The following is a 21825-nucleotide window of genomic DNA, read 5'->3' on the forward strand; positions in this document are numbered from 1 at the left end:
GCACATCAGGGCCAGAAGACCTACCTTAGCACAGAGACAGAGAGGGAAATATCAGACTGTCTTCAGGTAGGTTGTAGAAAGAAAAGTTGAATCATAAAGGTCAGCAGGAATATGAGAAAAGGAATTGTTAGGCTGTGTGTAAGGAAATTAGTCTGTTTGCTGGACAAACCAATGCAATAAGTAATAATCTTTTCCCCATCTTTTTTGGTTTTCCCTTTGCAGATCCTTTGCCAGTGGGGTTGGGGGTTCACAAAGTGTGATCTTTTAGATCTCATCGAGGAATATGTCAAGACCAATGACCTCCGGACCCCTTTCACAAATGGGAGGCCAGGACGGAGGTGGTATGAGAGGTTTATGTGAGCCCACCCAGAGCTCACAGTCAGAAAGTCTGAGAAGTTTCCGGAAGCAAGAGCCACAGCAACTGCTGACTCATCAATACTCAACCACTGGTTCAACCAAGTGCTCAAAAAGTCAATGGACGACGCAAGTGTGCATGACAAACCACAAAACATATACAATGTTGATGAAACAGGCTTCATAACTGACCCCACCTCTGAGAAGGTCCTAGCTGCAAGGGGTTCAGAATACATCTATCAAAACACCGGGGGAAGTGGGAGAGAGCAAATCACTGTGTGCATTACAGGGAATGCTGCAGGGCAGGCCCTACCGCCCTATGTAGTCTACAAGGGAAAACACCTTTACAGCACCTGGTGTGAGAATGGTGCAAAATCTGCCAGGTACGGGGTGTCTCACCATGGGTGGATGGAGAGAGCCCTGTTTGAGGACTACTTCCAAAACCTCTTCTTGTCAGAGTCTGCTAAATTGTCTGATGTGAGCTCACCCCGAATCCTCATTTTCGATGCCCACTCGTCCCACATTTCTCTGAAAATGGCTAAAATGGCAGAGGAAAACAATGTCAAGCTCCTGCGACTCCCCTCTCACCTCACCCACATACTTCAGCCAGCAGTGTTTGGGGTTGTCAAGAGGCAGTGGAGAAAGAAGCTGCGGTGTCATTCAAGAGTTTCTAGGGACAAGATCAGGAAGGAAGATTTCCCTTCCAAACTCAGTGATGTCTTGGGGACATCTTTGAAACCCGAGAACCTGAAAAGTGGATTTGAGAGCACCGGGATTTATCCATGGAACCCTGATCGAATGAGTAGGGTGGTCACAGAGAGTTATACGCCATATGCTGAATCAGCTGCTGGTAGTGCTGATTCACTTGCACAACCACCCCTACCCGAAGCCATGTCAGAGCAGAGTAGACCTCACAGTCTGCAACTGAGTTCAGTTGTGTCTCAACCCACAGAATCCCTGCCAACATTCTTGCAGATACCAAGTAGAGAGGAATCCATGTCACAGATCATTCTGAGTGTGAAACTCTCCCTGGGTCCAACATTCTGAGCATAACGAGCATCAAAGTTGCCAGTCCCTTGGATCAGAATATGCCAGCACCCCAGCCATCAACATCTGCAGACGCAAACTCATCTGCCACTAGCAAGGATAGATCTAGCATTAAGGACTTTTTTTAAAGCGTATCACACCACACAAAAAGATAAACGCTAACAAGCAATGAATCACCACACTTAAGTATCCCTGACATCACCTGAAGCCATGGCCAGGCTTGCTGAGAATGAAAGGAAGAGAATGGCAAAACAATCTAAAGAGGGCAAAAAAGTAAAGAAGACAGCACAGAAACCAAAACTGAGGAACAAACATGGCACAGAAACCAAAGCCGGTTGAACCAACTGAGCACGCAAAATTGCAGGGTGACCCATCCTTCACCATCAAGAAAGATGTATACTATGCTGTAATGTTTACATCACCTGCAGCATACTACATTGGAAGAACCATTAATGAGTCCACACCCACTGAGGGAGAAGGGCATCTGATGAAATTTCTAAACAGAGGGCCAGGCAACAGCTATGTCCTTCCTCAGAGGGACAAAATTGAAGATGTTGAGCAGAAATTCTTCCTCTGCAAAGCAGAGCTGGAGGGTGCTGGACCCTTCCTATTGAGGAATCACGAAGAGGTTGAGTGTCACTTCCGAAACAAGCTGAAAGCAATCAAATAGGCTCAGTTAATTGCAACTATAGTCAAGACTGTGTCAGACAACGCGCTGTTCTGTTAATTAACTTAGCCTAAAATGTTTACTGTTGGAGGAAATGTTTATGTTTTGGTGTGTGCCACATGAATGGTTAATTGAATTTTAAGGAAATGTATTATGTGTGTTTTTTAAATCATTAAAATTAATTTGACAAAATATAATGGCGTGAGCTTATTTGAAACATGGGTGAGCTTAAATGGGACAACATTAAACTCGGACCAGACTTTTCACATTTTCATGGATATATCTTTATTTAAAATAATAAAAGCAATTAAATGTAGTAATATATCTTCATATGAGAGATTAATCTTTCATTTTAACATCACTTCTCCTGCTGAAACCAATTATTTATATATAAAAAATGTGTCAACATAGATTTTGGTGAGCTTAATGGGTGTGTTTACTAGAGCACTAACGTTATGACTGATGTTCTGCACCTGAAGTCTCATACGTTAACAGATTTCCGAGCTCACAAAATCTGATCTTAAGAATTAATGAATAGTTCAAGGATATCTATATCTTACAGTTAACGTTAGGCAAGTCCCCTATAATTTCTTTAGGCAGCCCGTTATTGTATGCTGTCTGGGTCTTGTGTGGGGAAATTGGGGAATTGACGTTTTGTTGCACATGGTGCCCGGGAGGCTATATTCCTATTAAAATCAATGTTAATTAGGATCATTTTACCTAAAGTCAGCCAGCTGTTCAAGAATGTATCAGAGTAGCCAATTGTAAACTTAGCTAGCTATTAGGCTATGAAATGGATGGCACTATAGGATAGTACTAGCTAACCAAAATAGTCCAAATACATGCAGGTTGGGGACTACAGATGAAAATGAGCTCATTCGCATGGCACATTTACATTGATGTGGAAACAGAAAATGTTGATTAATATGCGCTGTCCCTAGTAAATAATATAAAGAACGAGAACCTTAAGGATTGATTAATATGGTTTACTTTCTTCTAACGTTACCACTATTCTACTGTTGAGGGTAGTTTTCTAACCGGGTAAACAGTGAAAGAAGTTAATGTAACTTAGTAATATGTGAAATAGGCCACAGAAAATACAACAAACTCACCGCTGTTTGTGATTAGGTGACTACGTTACAGGTGAAATAAGTTGTCAGCGCAGAGGGCGGCAGTAGGCACTTTCCTCTCTCCGAAGAGAGCACATAATTAACGTTACATTGATACATGAAGCTAGTGTGTGTGACAGTGCAGTTGGCAGTGGCCATTCAGCCCAGCAATGCTTGCCTTTTCGTACCCCCAAGTGTACCTACTGCCTAGTTTGGCTAAAACCTTAATAGAATAAAACACCGTGTCAAGCCTGGTCTTGAAAGCCCCCAGTGTTTCTGCCTCCACTACATGTTCTGGCAAGCTGTTCCATACATTGACCACTACCTGTGTGGAAAAAAATACTTCCTAATATCTATTTGGAATTTTGTGCCCTCTCGTTCTGCTAACCGAACTCAACCTGAAGAATCCCCTATAATTCACTTTGTTAATCCCTTTAATGAATTTAAATTAGCCTCCTTTTACTAAGCTTAAAGAGATAAGTCTATCCTTTTTTTATTACATGGAATCAATCGGGTTGCCCTTCTCTAAACCTTTTCCAGTGCCTCTATATCTTTCTTATAGTGCAGTCCCCAGAACTGCACACAGTACTCCAAGTGTGGTCTAACGAGAGTATTGTATAATGTCTATGTATCCTAGCATCCTTTTGGCCTTTTTTACTGCTACTGCACATTGACTAGAACCCGAAAGGCTTTGGCCAACCCCCCCCTTTGCGTGTTTATTCGTTGACACGCAAATTCAAACTAACAGTAAAACTAAAAGTAAACTGAACTTCGCTTTCCACTATGCGGTATCTACATAATAATAAATAAAGCAATACATTATTATTTGGCTATTTGTCCATCTGATATTGAAAGCGAAGATTCCCCGCTTTCAACGAAAAATGGACACGTTAATCTCACCACCACGATTGTCCCACCCTATATAAAATGCATTGGAATATAAAATGCAAGTTTACTGTTACATACAAATATTTCAAATTGTACTGAGACCTGTATTGGCAGGAAAGTAAAATCATTACTAACCTCCCTGACAATCTTGTTTTTATATAAAAATACATATTAAAAAGAATTATTTAAATATTTATATTTAACTACAAATCTTTAGTTTAAAATAAAACTGGTTAATCTGGGGAATCTGTGCTCCATGCAAAAAGCTTCAAGAAACCAGAGAATTCCAAAGTAACGGTAGGAAGTGTCCTAGCCTTTATGCAATATAGCTAACCAATCATCTGTCATACAACATCACATTGTCTCTTAACCCGCCTTAATATTTTCTGTCGCTATGACAGCTGAGCTGTCTTATGCCCCCATCAGGCTGCCAAACAAAAACATTTCCCTTGTGAAGACGCACGCTACTAGGCCCGCAATCAGAAACCAGCGTCATGGCCTTTTAAACACCTGATTCTTGAGCTCTTTTACAGCTCAATATGTCACACACTTGTAATAAAAGCATTACAACTGTGCATACATCAAACGTCATTATTCTAAACATTCATAGTTTCAATAAAAGCATTTTGATCAAACTTCAACACTTTCCAAATAAGTTTATACCCTCCTCTATGTTATATTAATTCCCCTTCGGTTCAGGTGCAACCTGTCACACGTAAAAAAAAAAAAAAGGGAATCTCTTCAGGTCAGCTATTCATTTGTCAGTTTCTTCATCAATAAACAGGGTGTCGATATATTCTAAAACAGGGTGCCAGATTTTATGGAAGGTCTTTAGGGAACCCCTTAGAGAGAACCTAATCTCGAGCCTAATACACTGGAGTATCTCATAAATCAATCTATTATGAGTGGTTGGGGAGGGATGTATCCACTTCAGAAGGATAAGCCTCCTGGCGAGTAGAGCAGTGAATGCAATAACCTTTTTTGTGGCAAAGGATGTGTTGGTTGTGGAAGGAATTCCAAAAAGAGCTGTAAGAGGGACAGCGTCCAATGTCACTCCTAAGATCCTACTAAGTGTGTCAAATATAGCTGTCCAGAACTCAGATAATCGGGGACACGACCAAAGCATGTCTATGTAATCAGCAGGAGATTGTTTACATCTGTTGCATGCATCAGATCTGTCTCGATATATCCTGGCTAACCTTGCATTAGTGTAATGGACTCTATGGAGGATCTTGCACTGCAGCAAGTTGTGCCTTGCACATATAGAAGAGGAATGAGCCAGATTCAGAACCTGCCCCCACTGCTCATCTGAAATGGTGATCCTGAGGTCCCGGTCCCAGACAGCCCTTAGTGAGTCCAAACAAGCTGTGTTTATCCTGAAAACATGATCATAATATATAATTCAAGTGAGCCCCTTTAGATTAGTATTAAGTGTTAAAATGGAGTCAATAATAGAATCCGGGGGGCGGCCAGGAAAGTGCAGAAATAGATTTTTCACGAAATGCCTGATCTGTCCCAGGAGGCATCCTGATCAGATGCCCAAACCACCTCAGTTGGCTCCTTTCGACGCGAAGGAGCAGCGGCTCTACTCCGAGCTCCCTCCGGATGTCTGAGCTCCTCACCCTATCTCTAAGGCTGAGCCCAGCCACCCTACGGAGGAAACTCATTTTGGCCGCTTGTATACGCGATCTACCCAAAGCCATAGGTGACCATAGGTGAGGGTTGGGACGTAGATCGACCGGTAAATCGAGAGCTTTGCCTTCCGGCTCAGCTCCGTCTTCACCACGACGGTCCGGTGCAACACCCGCATTACTGCTGATGCTGCACCGATCCGCCTGTTGATCTCACGCTCCCTTCTACCCTCACTCGAGATACTTGAACTCCTTCACTTGGGGCAATGGCTTGTTCCCAACCTGGAGGGAGCAATCCACCGTTTTCCGGCAGAGAACCATGGCCTCGGACTTGGAGGTGCTCACTCTCACCCGGCCGCTTCACACTCTGCTGCAAACCGCTCCAGTGCGTGCTGAAGGTCACGGTCCGATGAAGCCAGCAGAACCACGTTGTCCGCAAAAAGCAGACGCAATTCTGAGGTCACCAAACCGGACACTCTTCACCTCGGCTGCGCCTTGAGATTCTGTGCATGAATATCACAAACAGGACCGGTGACAAGGGCCAACCTTGGCAGAGTCCCACACCCACTGGAAACGTGCTTGACTTTGTGCCGAGGTTGCGGACACAGCTCTCACTTTGGTTATACAGGGACCAGATGGCTTGTAACAACGGCCCTAGTACCCCATACTCCCGCAGTACCCCCTACAGGGTTCCCCGGGGGACACGGTCGAAAGCCTTCTCCAAGTCCACAAAGCACATGTAGCACATGTAGACTGGATGGGCAAACTCCCATGACCCCGCCAGCATCCCACCAAGGTAAAGAGCTGGTCTACTGTTCCACGACCAGGACGGAAGCCACATTGCTCCTCCTGAATCTGAGTTTCGACTGTTGGTCGGAGCCTCCTTTCCAGCACCCTAGAGTAAACTTTCCCGGGGAGGCTGAGGAGGCTCTGCTTTCTCTTTCTGAATCGTCGGATGGTCTGCCAGAACTTCCTCGAGGCCAACCAAAAGTCCTTCTCCATAGCCTCCCCGAACTCCTCCCATACCCGGGTTTTCGCTTCAGTGACTGCCGAAGCCGCAGCCCTTCTGGCCACCTGGTACCTGTCTGCTGCTTCAGGGGACCCCCTGGCCAGCCAAGCCCGAAAGGCCTCCTTCAGTTTGACGGCCTCCCCCCCCACCGCTGGTGTTCACCAGTGGGTTCTTGGGTTTCCGCCCCGACAGGCACCGATGACCTTCTGGCCACAGCTCCTGCTTGCCGCCTCTTCAATGGAGGCTTTGAACATGGCCCACTCCATGTCCCCAGCCTCCCCCAGGATGTGCGAGAAGTTCCTCCGGAGGTGGGAGTTGAAGACCTTGCGGACAGGGGCCTCCGCCAGACGTTCCCAGTTCACCCTCACTACACTTTTGGGTTTGCCGAGTCTGTCCAGCCGCCTCCCCAGCCACTTTCCAACTCACCACCAGGTGGTGGTCAGTTGACAGCTCTGCTCCTCTCTTCACCTGAGTGTCCAAGACATACGGCCGCAGGTCTGATGATACGACCACAAAGTCAATCATCGATCTTTGGCCTAAGGTGCTCTGGTACCAAGTACACTTATGAGCTACCCTATGCTTGAACATGGTGTTCGTTATGGACAATCCATGACCAGCACAGAAGTCCAATAACAAGACATTGCTCAGGTTAAGATCAGGCAGGCCATTCCTCCCAATCACCCCCTTCCAGGTTTCTCCGTCATTGCCTACGTGAGCGTTGAAGTCGCCCAGCAGAACTATGGAGTCTCCGGGCGGCACCCTTTCCAGGATGCTGCCCGGCGCGTCTCACCCTGAGTAACTCCAGTAAAGAACAGAGTCCAACCCCTCTCCAGGAGTTTGGTTCTGGAACCAGTGCTGTGCGTGGAGGTGAGGCCAACTATATCTAGTTGGTACTGCTCCGCCTCCCGCGCTAGCTCCGGTTCCTTCCCCACCAGAGAGGTGATGTTCCACCTTCCCAGAACCAATCTGCGACGCTGAGGATCAGCATGCCCGGATTCCCGCCTTTGCCCACTGCCCGTTGGGCAAAGCACCCGTCTCCGATGCCAAGTCGAAGGACAACAACAAACTTATCTGTCACCTGGATGTCAATCCTCGCCTATTCCCGGTCAACCACTCCCGTTAAAAAAAAACAAAAAAACCCATATCTCCCCAGCAAGTCCCAGCATTGGGGTGTATAACACAAGGCAAAACTTCAGTGAACTTAGTTATAAATTTGTCTCAAACCATAGCGCAATAACTATGGTCCCAGTGAGATTTAGAGAGTCTCAAATCAGGCCAAAAATCAAGCCAAAAGCTACACGTCAGAGCCCCGAGGCCGTAGTGCTCCGGCACCCCTCCGATTACAATACAACCAATTCACAGGTTATCATTCAATGTCATGTCAGACAAATAATTATATTTGGTCATGCCAAAGCCAATTCGCAAAAGGGAGATTCACAACCATAGAATAGTTCCGACATGCAGCTTCAAGGTAGTCATATCAACTCTCAAACATTTAAAATGAAAAAACATAAACATTCACAAGGTCATAACACCCAGAAACAACCTGAGATAACACCCACTGCCAAGGGATGACAGCAGAAATTTGGGCTCGGCCACTTAACTATTACCAGGCCTAGCCAGGGGATGTAAAAAATTACAATACCTATGTACAATTAAGACTATACATTAAAATATCAACAATAGCATTGACCCCATAGTGTTTAAAAAATAAAAATAAAAAGGGGTAACCGCATAAAAAGGAGTCCTTAGTAGTGATATTGACAATAATGGATTATCTTTTTCGTCTGGTTATTAATTGAATAAACATGTATATAACTAGGCCTTCACATTGGGTAGGTGTGAACTACATGTGCATATATATATATATATATATATATATATATATATATATATATATATATATATATATATATATATATATATTTTTTTTTTTTTAAGTAGCCTACACCAAATCTATGTACATAAGAACAGCATTCGGACTCGGCCCTTAAGTCACATCTCTTCCGCGCCCTTTATAGTAACAGCTCAACAGTCAGCTTTACCACGTCGATATACTAACTAAAGCAAACATAACACAACATTGTTACCGACTACATGCAGTAGCAGTTAGCTAAAATTAGCTTGCCCAATATCTTTAGCTAATTGGTCGGCAGCCTAATACCATGTGTGTTGTAGCCATGACCATGTCAGACTGCACTAAGAGCTGTTAGCCAAGAGATATTTCTTAGCTTCATCAACCAATGCAAGCCACACTTTATCCCCGTACCGACCGTGATCATCAGCCGGGCCGGATATTGGAGGCTAGGCCTGAGTCCACACTTATATCAACCATAAAGTTGCCCCATCACCTTGCGATAAGGGGCCCGCTGCTCCCTAATGTCAGGGGTGTAGTCTTTGTAGAAGGCAATAGGTTTGCCCTGGTACTGCAGCTCTGATCTCCTCTTCCGGGCCTCACAAATGACTTTTCTCTTGGTCTGGAAATTGTGGAACCGAATAATGGGCCTTGGCTTCTCTCCCGGCTTCGGTTTCGCAATTAGTGACCTGTGGGCACGGTCCAATACAGGGGGGGAAGTCAATGTCCGCACCCAAAAGCCAGGGAAGTAGGCCGCAAAATAATTTGGTTGGGCGCGGGGCTTCGATTGACTCTGGTGACCCTATGATGCGGATATTGTTACGCCGACTTCGGGCCTCCAGATCCGAGTTAGTTTAGCACGACTAGCAGTTAGGTCTGAGCAAGTAGCTTCTAAAGTCACCAGCCGTTCACTGACAGACTAACTAACAGATTAGATTAGAAGGCAGTAATGTGCTGCCTGTGATTAGCTACGGTCACCTGTATATAATCAATTTTAGACTCAAGGGAGGAGATGGCCATTTTGAATTCTGCGGAAAGAGCCTCCTTGTGGTTCTCGAGCAAGCGCTTTAGTGTAGCCATATTGACATCGCTACCAGTTCTTCGTCTTCAGGCATCGAGTCCTTTTTAGGTTGCTTTGCAACTTTAGATGCCTTTGTTTCACGAGGCATACGGTTCATCTATTGCTTATAATGAAGTTACCACACGTTCGCACGTCCTGCAGTTCTATTCAACAGTCAGCAGGGAGGTTGTTCCAAGCATATCTGCAGACTTTGATTGGCTCCTTGCTTCTGATCCCAGACAGCCTTGATCAAGTTATGTAAAAAGTAGTCAGTTGCTTACAGTAATGTTACTTTTTTAAATTAAAAACAAAAATGTCTCTGTAAAATTAAATCTTTTGGAAAATGAATATTTGGAAATCTCAAATGTGTTCTTCTATACTAACACACAAAAAAAAGAAACGTGTATATATAATAAAGTCTAGGGTGCCTAAGAATGATGCATAGTACTGTACATTTCCCCCCCTTCTTGATCCACTTTATTTCTATAATATACTGTTACGACCTGTCGCAAGCTTTTGTATTTGCGTTTGTATCTTTGCTGGATGCACAACTATCTTTGTTTACTTCTGGTTTAATTTGGTCTGCCACAGAATTGGTCATTTCTGCTTCCGGGCCTTTCATTTGTCCAAATGGCCGCCAATCCTACTGGTCTGCGACCCTTTGGTTTTGTGACTTTGGACTTTGGATTTGAGATTTGAAATTTGACTTGTGTATGGCCGTATTTTTGTTTGACCTTAGCTTTCACCTGGCCTATTTGCTTTGTTTACTATTTGATACCGTGTATTAACATCGCCTTGTTTGTGTTCGACTCTGACTCTTGCCTAGCCCGTTTTCATTTGTTAGCGGATTGGATTTTGAGTCTTTTACATTACATTATTGGCATTTGGCAGACGCTCTTATCCAGAGCGACGTACAACAATGTGCATACCCATAACCAGGGATAAGTTCGCTGAAAGACCCTAGAGGGAAGTACAATTTCAACTGCTACCTGTACAACAAAGATAAGGACGAGGGCCCTTTTTTATTTATTTATTTATTTATATATTTTTTTGAACAAAGAAACAAACAAACCGAGCAAAAGTGACCAAAGTTAACTATCCAAACACTGTTTACCTAGCCAACTAAAAATACCGATACACAAAGCAAGTCACAGAGACAACAATTAAGGTTCACAGGGAGGTAGGGAGGGATGGGGAGAGGTGCTGCTTGAAGAGGTGTGTCTTCAGCTTGCGCTTGAAGGTGGGGAGAGATTCTACAGTCCTGACCTCAACGGGGAGTTCGTCCCACCACCGTGGAGCCAGAACAGAGGTGGAGGTTCGGAGAGGGGGAGGTGCCAAGCGGCCTGTGGAGGCTGAACGAAGAGGCCTGGCAGGGGTGTAGGGTCTGATGATTTTTTTGAAGATAAGCTGGGGAAGACCCTTTAACTGTTTGGAAGGCTAGCACCAATGTTTTGAATTTGATGCGAGCCATGACAGGCAGCCAGTGGAGGGAAGTAAGCAGGGGGGTGACGTGTGAGTATTTGGGAAGGTTGAAGACCAGACGAGCTGCTGCATTCTGGATGAGTTGGAGGGGTCTGCTGGCGGACGCTGGGAGGCCAGCCTAAGTCTTGCATCCCTTACGACTCTGATTCCTGCCCAGCCCTTTTGGCTGTTCACCCTTGTGCCTCATTTGTGCTCAGCACACCTGTTCGCCCACCCTAACCGTGACTTTGATTTGCCCCTCTGCTCTGTGTATAGTGACTCAAGTTAAGTTAGTGTCTCCAGCTGGATTGCCCCCTTCCAACGGGACACTGTTTTTACTTTCTTATCCAGGGAGGAGACTTGATCTCCATTGGGGGTTGGCTAAACGCCACTTTGAGCCCGGTAAACCTTCAAAGACTAACTGAGGGTTATTTAAATTTGTTTAGGCAGACAGGACCGGAGTTCAACTTAAACTTTCAGGATAATACCACCTTTTGAGTGATTACGCCATTTGTATGGTGATATACAAAGACTACGAAATGCAATACACCAGTTACTCAACCACAGCGACTCCGTTCACAATTGTTGGAATTCTCTCTCTGGAAATGGGGCTCTTTTATACCTCCCCCAGAATATACCAACCATTACCCTTAGCATATACCGCATTATACAAGTAGTTGTAATTGCATATCTCATTGTTAGATCCTGAAATTTCATTTTTCTTCATGAAAAAATCTGAAAATTCCAGAAAAATTACCATTGGGTACAATCCACTGAAATATCAACCAAATAAAGATAAAACACTTGAAGACTTTTAAGACTGCTGAAGGGCTAAATGCCAAAATGTAATGGTTTTGACCCAGACAATTTTCAGTTTAATGCACTTAAGGATAAACTTATTGGAGACTGCTATAAAGCTGCTCTTGCGCTCGCCTTCTCTTTAGTTGCTAGATAATTATATGAAGCAGATGCTGAAAAGTGACAGCAGAAATGCCATTATTGCTCCTATTTGGAGATGCGCATATTTGGAGATGTGCAAGAAACGTGTATTGTGTAGCTGCCCAAGATCATTCTGTGCATGTTAAAATATTTCATACTGATTAAATGCTTGGCATGTGAACGCACTCCTTAATCGGTTCAAATTTATTCAGTGTGCAGATAAACGGTTCATTTGGAATCTACAATCTGAAACATTATTTGTAATGAAGAAATATTCTGCATGTGAATGCGGCTAGTCTCATAGTGACTAGGGTGCATCAAATTGCAATGCAAAATATTTATTGTCAACATATCAAACTGTCTGGGGTTGCATTTTGTTCGAATGCCCATAAAAATGACTTTTGCAAAGTTTTGGAAAAATTCATTGAGATTTAGAGGTGCAACGCAGCATGTGAAATTCTGAAATTTTGTCTTTTTGGGTGTTTTCGGAGCTTCATTTCCTTTACAACATGACAAGGCAATTTTTTTTGCAGATTAACAGTGTTTTTATTTTTCCGATACAGCCCCCCCCCCCCAAAAAAAGTCCCCAATTAACAAACAAAAAAACGAACAAAACCAAAAAATATTCCAAAATGTGCTGTAGACACAGACATGCGGCCACAAGAAACCTTCATCTTGTGCCGACCTCTGCAGATCAATCAAGGCTGACATGGCAATTTCTAAAATGTAAGAACTTGTTTTTGACAACATTTTTTGAAAATAACAAAAATTTATTTGCCTGTTTACAGCGGTCATGCTCAACTGCCTGCAGCACATTCTGCAGGTGCTGCTGACTCCTGGCTGCTACCACAAAGTCTGCCATGAGTTTGACACCACGCTCAGCACAGTCATTGACAACGTCGATGGCACGTACATTCACTGCACCCGCCTGGAATGCTACACTCGTAGGCCTATCCTCTACATTGAGTGAGAGAAATGCTGGATCGATGTGCAGCTGGTGCATGCCGAACCAGCAGTCTGGGTTGGCGAGGTCAGACAAGCTGGTGGTCGGCAACAGGGCTGGAAACCTTGGCTTGTCAAACCCATTGCCATAGCATAGTTGTGGGGCTCGCATGGGGAGATCTGCTGGCTTGTGCTCCAAGATGGCATCTGCAAGTGCACGCCCCTCGCCAACTGGTACCTTGGTGCTGAAGAGGGCTGCAATGCCCTCATCAACAGACTTGTATGCACACAAGTAGTGGTAGAGTGTGAGATCATTCCATGCGGCATCTATGGCAGTGTCACAGGTCAGCCACCATTTTGCGTAGATGTGAGTAATGAAGTTGGCAAATGCCCGAATCTTTGGCACCTGGTGATAGTGCCCTGGGGAAGCAATGCGATGAGCTTGAGAGTGTCGAGCAGCTTGGCCATCCATCGTGCCTTGTGCAACACTCCGGGCCGTTGGAAGGTCCCTGGAGTTTGCGCTGCAGAGGCTACACCCAAATACACAAGACACAGCTGCACAAATTTGCGGTAGTCACCTCGCTTGTATTCGAGCACTCCTGCAGCACACATGGTGAGCTCAGCACGCAACTCGCCAAGGAACAGTGGTTCGGCGTCTCCAGGATTGTAGCAGGACAATGGGCTGCTGTGATCAGGTAGCAGCAAGTTCCAGTTGTCCCGCAGACGTGTGAATAAGGTAACCTCTGGTGAGCGTGATATCTCTACCTTTGAGGTCAGTGAAAATGTGGCTGAGGAGCACCTCACCGATGTGGTGCCGGCACCCAGACCAGAGCAGTGGTCGGCCCAGTGAGAGTGCGTCGTAGCTTATTGTTGGCATCAACGAGCGCCACCATCTTATCGCATGCGCGCCGATCGCTCACCATTGGGATATTGGCCTTGCTGTAAAATGACCGCACCTGCTCCAGGACAACCATAGCCGCTTCAAACCGTGACAAGGCTCCGTTCAAACCAGGTCGCTTGGCATGCATTCGCATGTCACAGTTGTACAGCATGCACCGCAAGATCTGGCGACCACTTGGCAGCTTGGCGCCAGTGATGATGCCGTCTGCATTGGTGATTTTGGTGCCCAGACCAAAGACCAGGCTGCGGCTGCTTGGGCCAGGAGCCTAGCGGCGAGGGCAGCATCTTGTGAGAGCTTGATCCAGTGGCGGCCGATGGCGTTGAGGGAATAGAGTGCCTGGAAATGTAAAGTGGTGTAACCATGAAAAAACACAATGATATATATTCATATGCACCTTGAATACATAAAAGGATTATATCAAACTAGGACCTACTGGTAGACAAAGTAGAGGTTGTCAGGTATGAAAGTAGCAGTGAAACGGTTGTAGCACAGACCTGTATGTGTGTTACACAAACTTGTGAAAAAAATTTGCACTCTACGCTTTGTTTGTTGTGGTCAAAAACGTAATTTTCAGGTCAGAAAGTAAAATCTAGAAAACGAAAGTGTTTTTCATTTTTCTCAGAGTTAATTAATGCTGCACACTTCTGTCATCTGTTAGCCCTATCGAAATACCAAAAATCAGCTTTTGTTGCATGTAGCATGTTGGTTTCGTTTTTCTGTTCTCCTGGATTAAATGCACGGAGAGACAGAAGGGATGATTGTAGCAGTAACGTGAGCTATGCATTTATGCTAGCTGGATCATGAATCTAATGTTAAACTACAGGCTGGATCTGCCTGTGATTAATGTGAGGAAGACAGACAGCAGAGGACTGATCAGGAAGGTGATGTGATGAAACGTAGTTACTTATATGGTTTGTTTACAATGGTGTGTTACTATGCTAAGCTAACACAGTGAGTGCTAGCTAGCTAGCCTGTTGACTGGCGTGAACGCAGTTTCCCATTAATAGAGCCTACTCGTGTCACTTAAAAATAACAGCTGATCTGAAATATGATTAGTTGTTGAACTAATAAGTATACTCCATAAACATGTTAGCCATGCTATGTCATAAAAAAAGTAAAAATATCTGATCTTTCAAAGAATCACTGACCTTGACATGCTGTCATGCGTCTTAGACTTCTTCTGTTGGCATCCAGTTTATTGGTGCAAATTCCATTCTTGTCAATGTTGTCTTTTATAGCTCAATTTGGGGGAAATGTACTTTTATTCTTCTTATAGAAATTTTAATATATTATGCCATCTATTAAAGAAATATTTTTCTTTGTTCAAGGATGAAGAAGCACAAGTAAAGATACTATGTATAAAACATTGAAACCAAAGCACAAAGTGATCGCACCAGAGAAAGACAAAGAAAACCCTGATTTGTCATGGCTTGCCTGGTTAGCCATAAAAGCTAATGTGTGGTTGCACCTCTAAATCACCACTCATTGCAAAAATATTTTGCATGTGTTGTTACAACATGAAATGGAACACTTTTAGCACCCAGACAGATCAATATGCTGAACTTGTGTATTTTGATGCACCCTAATAGTGACGTTTCTTTATTCAGACCCATCATGGTCCCATCTCCTGCCCTTCTAAAGTTAAGTGTCAAGTAATCTGTAACATGATGGCTAAATGATTCTATCAATGGCTGCCTACAGTCTGTAGACTACCAACTATTCTAGCTGGTTGCAGGCTTTTAGTGGATATACTTGGACTGCCTTAAGTGTTTTTTCTTTGATATGTATTGCTCTCCAACAAATGACTTGGTATTAAATAAATATGATTGGGCGGCCTGTAGCGTAGTGGTAAAGGTACTTGACTGGGACCTTGGTGCTTGGTGGTTCGATCCTTGCTTAGTCTAATCAACTGTACGTCGCTCTGGATAAGAGCGTCTGCCAAATACCATTAATGTAACGTAAAATATTTTATTATAACCTTATTTATTCCTGTACTCATAGATAAGTTCAGAGTAGCTTAATTGCTGGATGTAATACACGTGTGTTTTGTATTTTAAATGATCAGGTTTTCATGGCAGACTTTATGGTTTTTAATTTTTCAATTATTTTGAATGCGGGAGACTATTATTTGGAGTCTAAGGTTAAAATAGCTGTTTAGGACAAAGTCTACGGCCTGGCCTGTCAATTTTGAGAATTCAGACTGCAGGCCATTTTTTGAGATAAAAAAAGAAAAGAAAAGCTGTGCCCACTTGGGATGGATGAAACCCATCCCTTTTTAAAAGACCTGGCCTTTGGCAGAAGGTTTATTCAAAAATTATACAATGCCATAATTTGGTTCGGCCAGAAAATGCCCAAAAAGTGTTCAATATTCCACCACGTAGTTGGTAAGGTGGACAGTTTCTGATCAAAATGAAACTATGTACTTCAGAAGGTATAATAGGCCCACTTGTGTACGAATCTACTTGCTTGACTACCAAGTCCAAGCTAGGACCCCAGTGTCATTTTATTTTGCCTCCCCTAGGAAACAAAGAGACATTCCAGACCACGCAATCCTGTCCACTGGACTTCACAACAGATACTGGGTTCTTGGGGTGGAGTGTTCTGGTCATCCAAGTTTTCCAGAGAAGCATTTGACTGTCACGGCTTCAAAGACCGCTATGCCCACAGAGCTTGTCATTTTAAAAGATGGCTGGTAAGCTTTATTATTGCCATTGTTCGTACAAAATTTGTGTACACTTAATATACAGGTGCATCTCAAAACATTAGAATATCGTGGAAAAGTTATTTTTGAATTTCATTCAAAAAGTGAAACTTTCATATTCTAGCTTCATTACACGTAAAGTGAAATATATCAAGCCTTTTTTTGTTTAAATCTTCATTACGGCTTACAGCTCATGAAAATAAAAAATCCAGTATCTCAAAATATTCTAATATTACATAACACCAATCAAAAAAAGCATTTATAATACAGAAATGTCGACCTTCTGAAAAGTATGTTATTTTATGCACTTGATCCTTGGTCGGGCAATCATGGGGAAGACTGCTGACTTGACAGTTGTCCAGAAGACACTCATTGACACCCTCCACAAGGAGGGTTAGCCACAGAAGGTTATTGCTGAAAAGGCTGGCTGTTTGCGGAGTACTGTATCAAAGCATATTCATGGAAAGTTCACTGGAAGGGAAAAGTGTGGTAGGAAAAATGTGCACAAGCAACAGGGATAACCGCAGCCTTGAGATGATTGTCAAGCAAAGCCGATTCAAGAACTTGGGGGAGCTTCATAAGGAGTGGCTGGAGTCAGTGCATCAAGAGCCATCACGCACAGGAAATGGGTACAAGTGTGAAGCCACTCCTGAACCAGAGGCCACGTCAGAAGAGTCTAAGGAGAAAAAGAACTGGACTGTTGCTCAGTGGTCCAAAGTCCTCTTTTCAGATAAAAGTAAATTTTGCATTTCATTTCGAAATTGAGGCCCCAGAGTCTGGAGGAAGAAAAGAAAAGTTGCTGGAATGTCCAGGTTGAAGTTTCCACAGTCAGTAATGATTTACAGTGCCATGTAATCTGCTGTTGTTGGTCCACTGTTTTTTCAAGTCCAGACTCAACGCAGGAGATTTTAGCGCACTTCCTTCTGCTGACCAGCTTCATGGACAGGCTGATTTCCTTTTCCAGCAGGACTTGGCACCTGCCCACAGTATCAAAACTGCTAGTAACTGGTTTGCTGACCATGGTATTACTGTGCTTGATTGGCCAACTCACCTGACCTGAACCCCATTGAGAATCTATAGGGTATTGTTAAGAGGACGATGAGACACCACACCCAACAATACAGACAAGCTGAAGGCCGCTATCAAAGCAACCTGGGCTTCTATAACACCTCAGCAGTGGTACAGGCTAATTGCCTCCATGCCATGCCGCATTGATGCAGTAATTCATGCAAAAGGAGCCTCGACCAAGTATTGAGTGCATAAATGAACATACTTTTCAGAAGGTCGACATTTCTGTATTATAAATCCTTTTTTTGATTGGTCTCATATAATATTCTAAGATACGGGATTTTTGATGATTTTTTATAAGCTGTAAGCCGTAATCAGGATAATGACAGGTCAGGGACTCTTCATGTATTACCCTTGCAACCATCAAAGACACCTTAGCAATCACCTAACAACACTCAAGCAACGACTTATGGTGCGTTCCATTTGTACTGGGAAGTCGGAATTTCCGAGTTCCCAGTCGGACATTTCAACTGGAACGCCCCCTGAGGTGGGATTTCCGACTGGGAAAGTCGGAAGGACTGAGTAACCCCGAGTTAGAAATCCAAGATGGCTGCTCCGTGCGTCAACGGTTAATAAAATCTCTCGTAATGTATTATTTAGCACTTCTGTTTTGTTTTTGTGTAATTAAATAAGTGGTATACGTAGTACTGTCCAACGTCTATCTGTGGACATGTTACTACGGTGTTCGTATGTATAGAATACCGTGTAATGTGCTGTTTTCAACTGGTATTGCTAACAATGGCTACAACGATAGCAACAATAGTCTTTGCTCACGACCATCAAATTTAGCAAAGGGCCGCATGCTGTATATAACGGTTACTGAGCTGTGTATTTTGTTCAGGGCACTAAGCTTAAATTGGTAAGTGCTAATAATAGAAAGCAAAGCACAGTTATTTTCTCCGGGACGTCTTGGCTTGACAGTATGAAACATCCACACTATATGAACAGACAACAGCGGTCACCAGGGGAGCAGACTCCTTCCTTCCCGATACCCGTGTACGTTTTAATCTTCAGGGTAAGTCGTAGGTTAAGCACCGCGGCAAGCTATGTATAGAATACCGTGTAATGTGGTGTTTTCAACTGGTATTGCTAACAATGGCTACAACGATAGCAACAATAGCACTGGAGGCGTCCATCTTGGTTATCCGAGTTGTTTACTGGAATGCGGTCAACTTGGGTGTGACGTCATTCCCAGCTCCGACTTCCGACTTCCGAGGTAAATGGAACGCGCCACTAGTAACACCTTTGCAATACCTAGCATGCCCTAGCAATTACCTAGCAACACATTAGCAACCACCTAGCAACACCCTCGCAGCTTCCTTGTAACACATTAGCAACCACCCAGCAACACCCATGCAACCTCTTAGCAACCGCCTAACAACACATTAAATTATTGGCATTTAGCAGACGCTCTTATTCAGATCGACATGCAGTTGATTAGACTAAGCAGGAGGCAATCATCCTCCGCAGCAATGCAGGGTTAAGGGCCTTGCTCAAGGGCCCAACGGCTGTGCGGATCGTATTGTGGCTATACCGGGATTAGAACCACTGACCTTGCATGTCCCAGTCAAGTACCTTAATCACTACGCTACAGGCTGCCCCCCTACACACCATAGCAACTGCCTAACAACACCATCGCAACCGCCTAACAACACCATCGCAACCGCCTAACAACACCATCGCAACCGCCTAACAACACCATAGCAACACCCTCGCAACACCATTGCTATGAAAATCTTTGCGACCTCCTACATTCCACCAACCTTCCGGATCCCAGTCATGCACCTTAGCCACTAGGCTGCAGGCTGCCCCACTACCCCCAGATGTAATATTGGTATCAGTGTGGTAATTCTTCTCATTTATTAGGGAGTCTACTCCTGTTGCTGTGGGCAATATAGTTCACCTGGAGGGGCAATGCATTTCCGGTACCTGGACAATTGACCAGGCATCAGGATTCTTGGTTCTGACGCCCGACCTGTTGATATCTGGCACCAGCATTGCTAACAGCGTCCGCTGCATGAGACGTGCAGTGCTTGGGGAAAGGTTCAAGGTAAGACCATCCTCCCAATGAATCTTTCATGGTTTAGTATATTGCCCATTTTTACTCCTCCATTAAGTACACTTTGTAGAAAATGTGGAATATGAATTGTCATCATAAAAATGTGGTATTTTATGGATATATTAAAGATATATTGTTTATTATCATTTGGAAGCAATATTACTGGTTATTAACCAGTAGGGGTTCAGGTACTGAACCTTGTTTCTTTCACACCTTGTCACAAATACAGTGAAAGTAAATCAAGGATTCCTTGACCTCAAGTGATTCAGGTGATGTGTAAGGTTTAGTTTAAATCATCGAGTTTCATGGTTTTGTCTCCATAACCTTGCACATGACAGTTGCACTGGAATAAGAAACGAGTGGCAGAGGAAATCCTTCCCCAGACCCCATCTCCAAATTCTAAATCTAGTGCCAAGGAAGAACCTAATATTTGATATGCCGCTAGCCATCTTTAGCAAGGAGAATGACTCCTTCAGAAACCAACAATCGAGCCCTCAATGTGAAATGTCCAAGAAACTGGTTACTTCCATTAACAGACTTCCAAGAAACTTTGAATGAATTGTGTACTGGAATGCAAGCTATTTGCATGGACATGGACGTGTTAAATGCCAAAGTTTCCAAGATTGACTCGGGAATGACTAGCACCATCAGCACACTTCAGACCGTCCCCCAACACATCACTGGATTATTCAACATTGTGTCATTTTCAGGCCACAAAATGAATTGGTCTAAATCTGTACGGATGCCGTTGAACCTGATAACTCTTATATTTTCCCCTTTTCAAACTCAGCCTTCTGGATTTACATATTTGGGTGTGAGGATCCATCCTAATATAAATGCATTGTGTGGAAATGAATGTAACTTCGCTTTAGATAAGTTAAAGAATGACCTGAACAGGTGGTATGCCTTACATCTTTCATTACATGGCAGGATATTGGTGGTCAAGAGGAACATTTTACCTTGCATCAATTTTTTGTTTACACAAGAATATCCCCTGGAAAAACTGCTATGTGAAATCTAGGAGAGTGGAAATTTGTCCCCCTCCACATTTTAGTTTTTCTTTCTAAAACATTTAAATTCAATGTTCTGCCACCTAGAGCCATGAAATCATACAAAAGATCAACACGTTACAATGTTCACACCCCATAAAAAAACAACACTCCAGACGATTTGTAAGCTATTTAGATACGATCACATACCAGTACTCCTGTCTGATAATAATTTAAGTGACTCCACTGCAAGCAGATCTGCATGATGTTTTTCTATTTGCATGTCAGCCAACGGATAATTAAAAAAACCAAAAAAAAAACCCCCACAATTTTAGTTGTCATTTACTTCCCGACATTCACAAACAAAAAATGCGGAACAGAGTGCAAGAAAACTAAGAATTCAGTAGCCAAGCCATTACTAGCAAGTGTAGGCTAAGCCTATTATATACCACCAATTTGACACATCCGCTTCAGGGCTGCTCAAACAGGTCAAACATTTGCAGAGAATGCCAGTATTGCCGATAGACTATTTATTGTTTTCTTTTCTGATGATATGCAAAGATTGCTGGGAAACATATGGTTATTGTCAAGTGTTGGTTTTTTTTCGATTTCGTTTTTTGAGATGTACTCAATAGGACGCATTCATTTACTAAGCGGACTTAACCTATCGTATCTGGGCCTAACCCTGGAGAGAAATATGAAGGAAATGAGGGGCTGCACGCGGGGTTATCCATTACATAGATGTATTTTAATCTGTAAAAAAAAATAGAAGATAGTGGTATGTCATAATCACCGTTGGGCCCAAAGAGTTTCTGTTTTATTTATTTTTATTTATTTATTTATTTTTCAGGCTTTTGACGGTGGTTCCAGACAGATGCTCAATGGAACGATTGTTCATGAGATCTTCCAGAAGGCGGCAATGTCACGAGACTTCTCACTGGAAATGTTACAACACTTCGCCTCCCAGGCACTTCTTGGGCCTCAGTACCTTGGAGAAATGTAAGAGATTTTTTTACATCGTTATTTTACTTGTAGGATATTAGTTCCAATCAACCGGTTACTAAATAAAGCACTTGTTACTGTTGCTACAGTTGTTAATTCAGTCGGGTCCCACTCATGTGAATGAGATTTAGATGTAGGTTTAA

General features: G+C 43.5%; 1 protein-coding gene across 2 annotated transcripts in view; it reads left to right on the plus strand.

Annotated features, from left to right (window-relative positions):
- dna2 (DNA replication helicase/nuclease 2) overlaps positions 1 to 21825 on the plus strand; it is a 69133-nt gene that overhangs the window by 9239 nt on the left and 38069 nt on the right. The window contains exons 4-6 of one of the 2 annotated variants that reach the window (XM_061233164.1): positions 16385 to 16555; positions 19499 to 19682; positions 21531 to 21679. In XM_061233164.1, coding sequence (XP_061089148.1) covers positions 16385 to 16555; positions 19499 to 19682; positions 21531 to 21679 — 504 coding nt within the window. The remainder of the gene's footprint in view (positions 1 to 16384; positions 16556 to 19498; positions 19683 to 21530; positions 21680 to 21825) is intronic. The other variant, XM_061233165.1, reaches the window with a different exon arrangement.

Source organism: Conger conger, chromosome 2 (assembly GCF_963514075.1).
Source record: "Conger conger chromosome 2, fConCon1.1, whole genome shotgun sequence".
Classification (NCBI taxonomy): domain Eukaryota; kingdom Metazoa; phylum Chordata; class Actinopteri; order Anguilliformes; family Congridae; genus Conger; species Conger conger.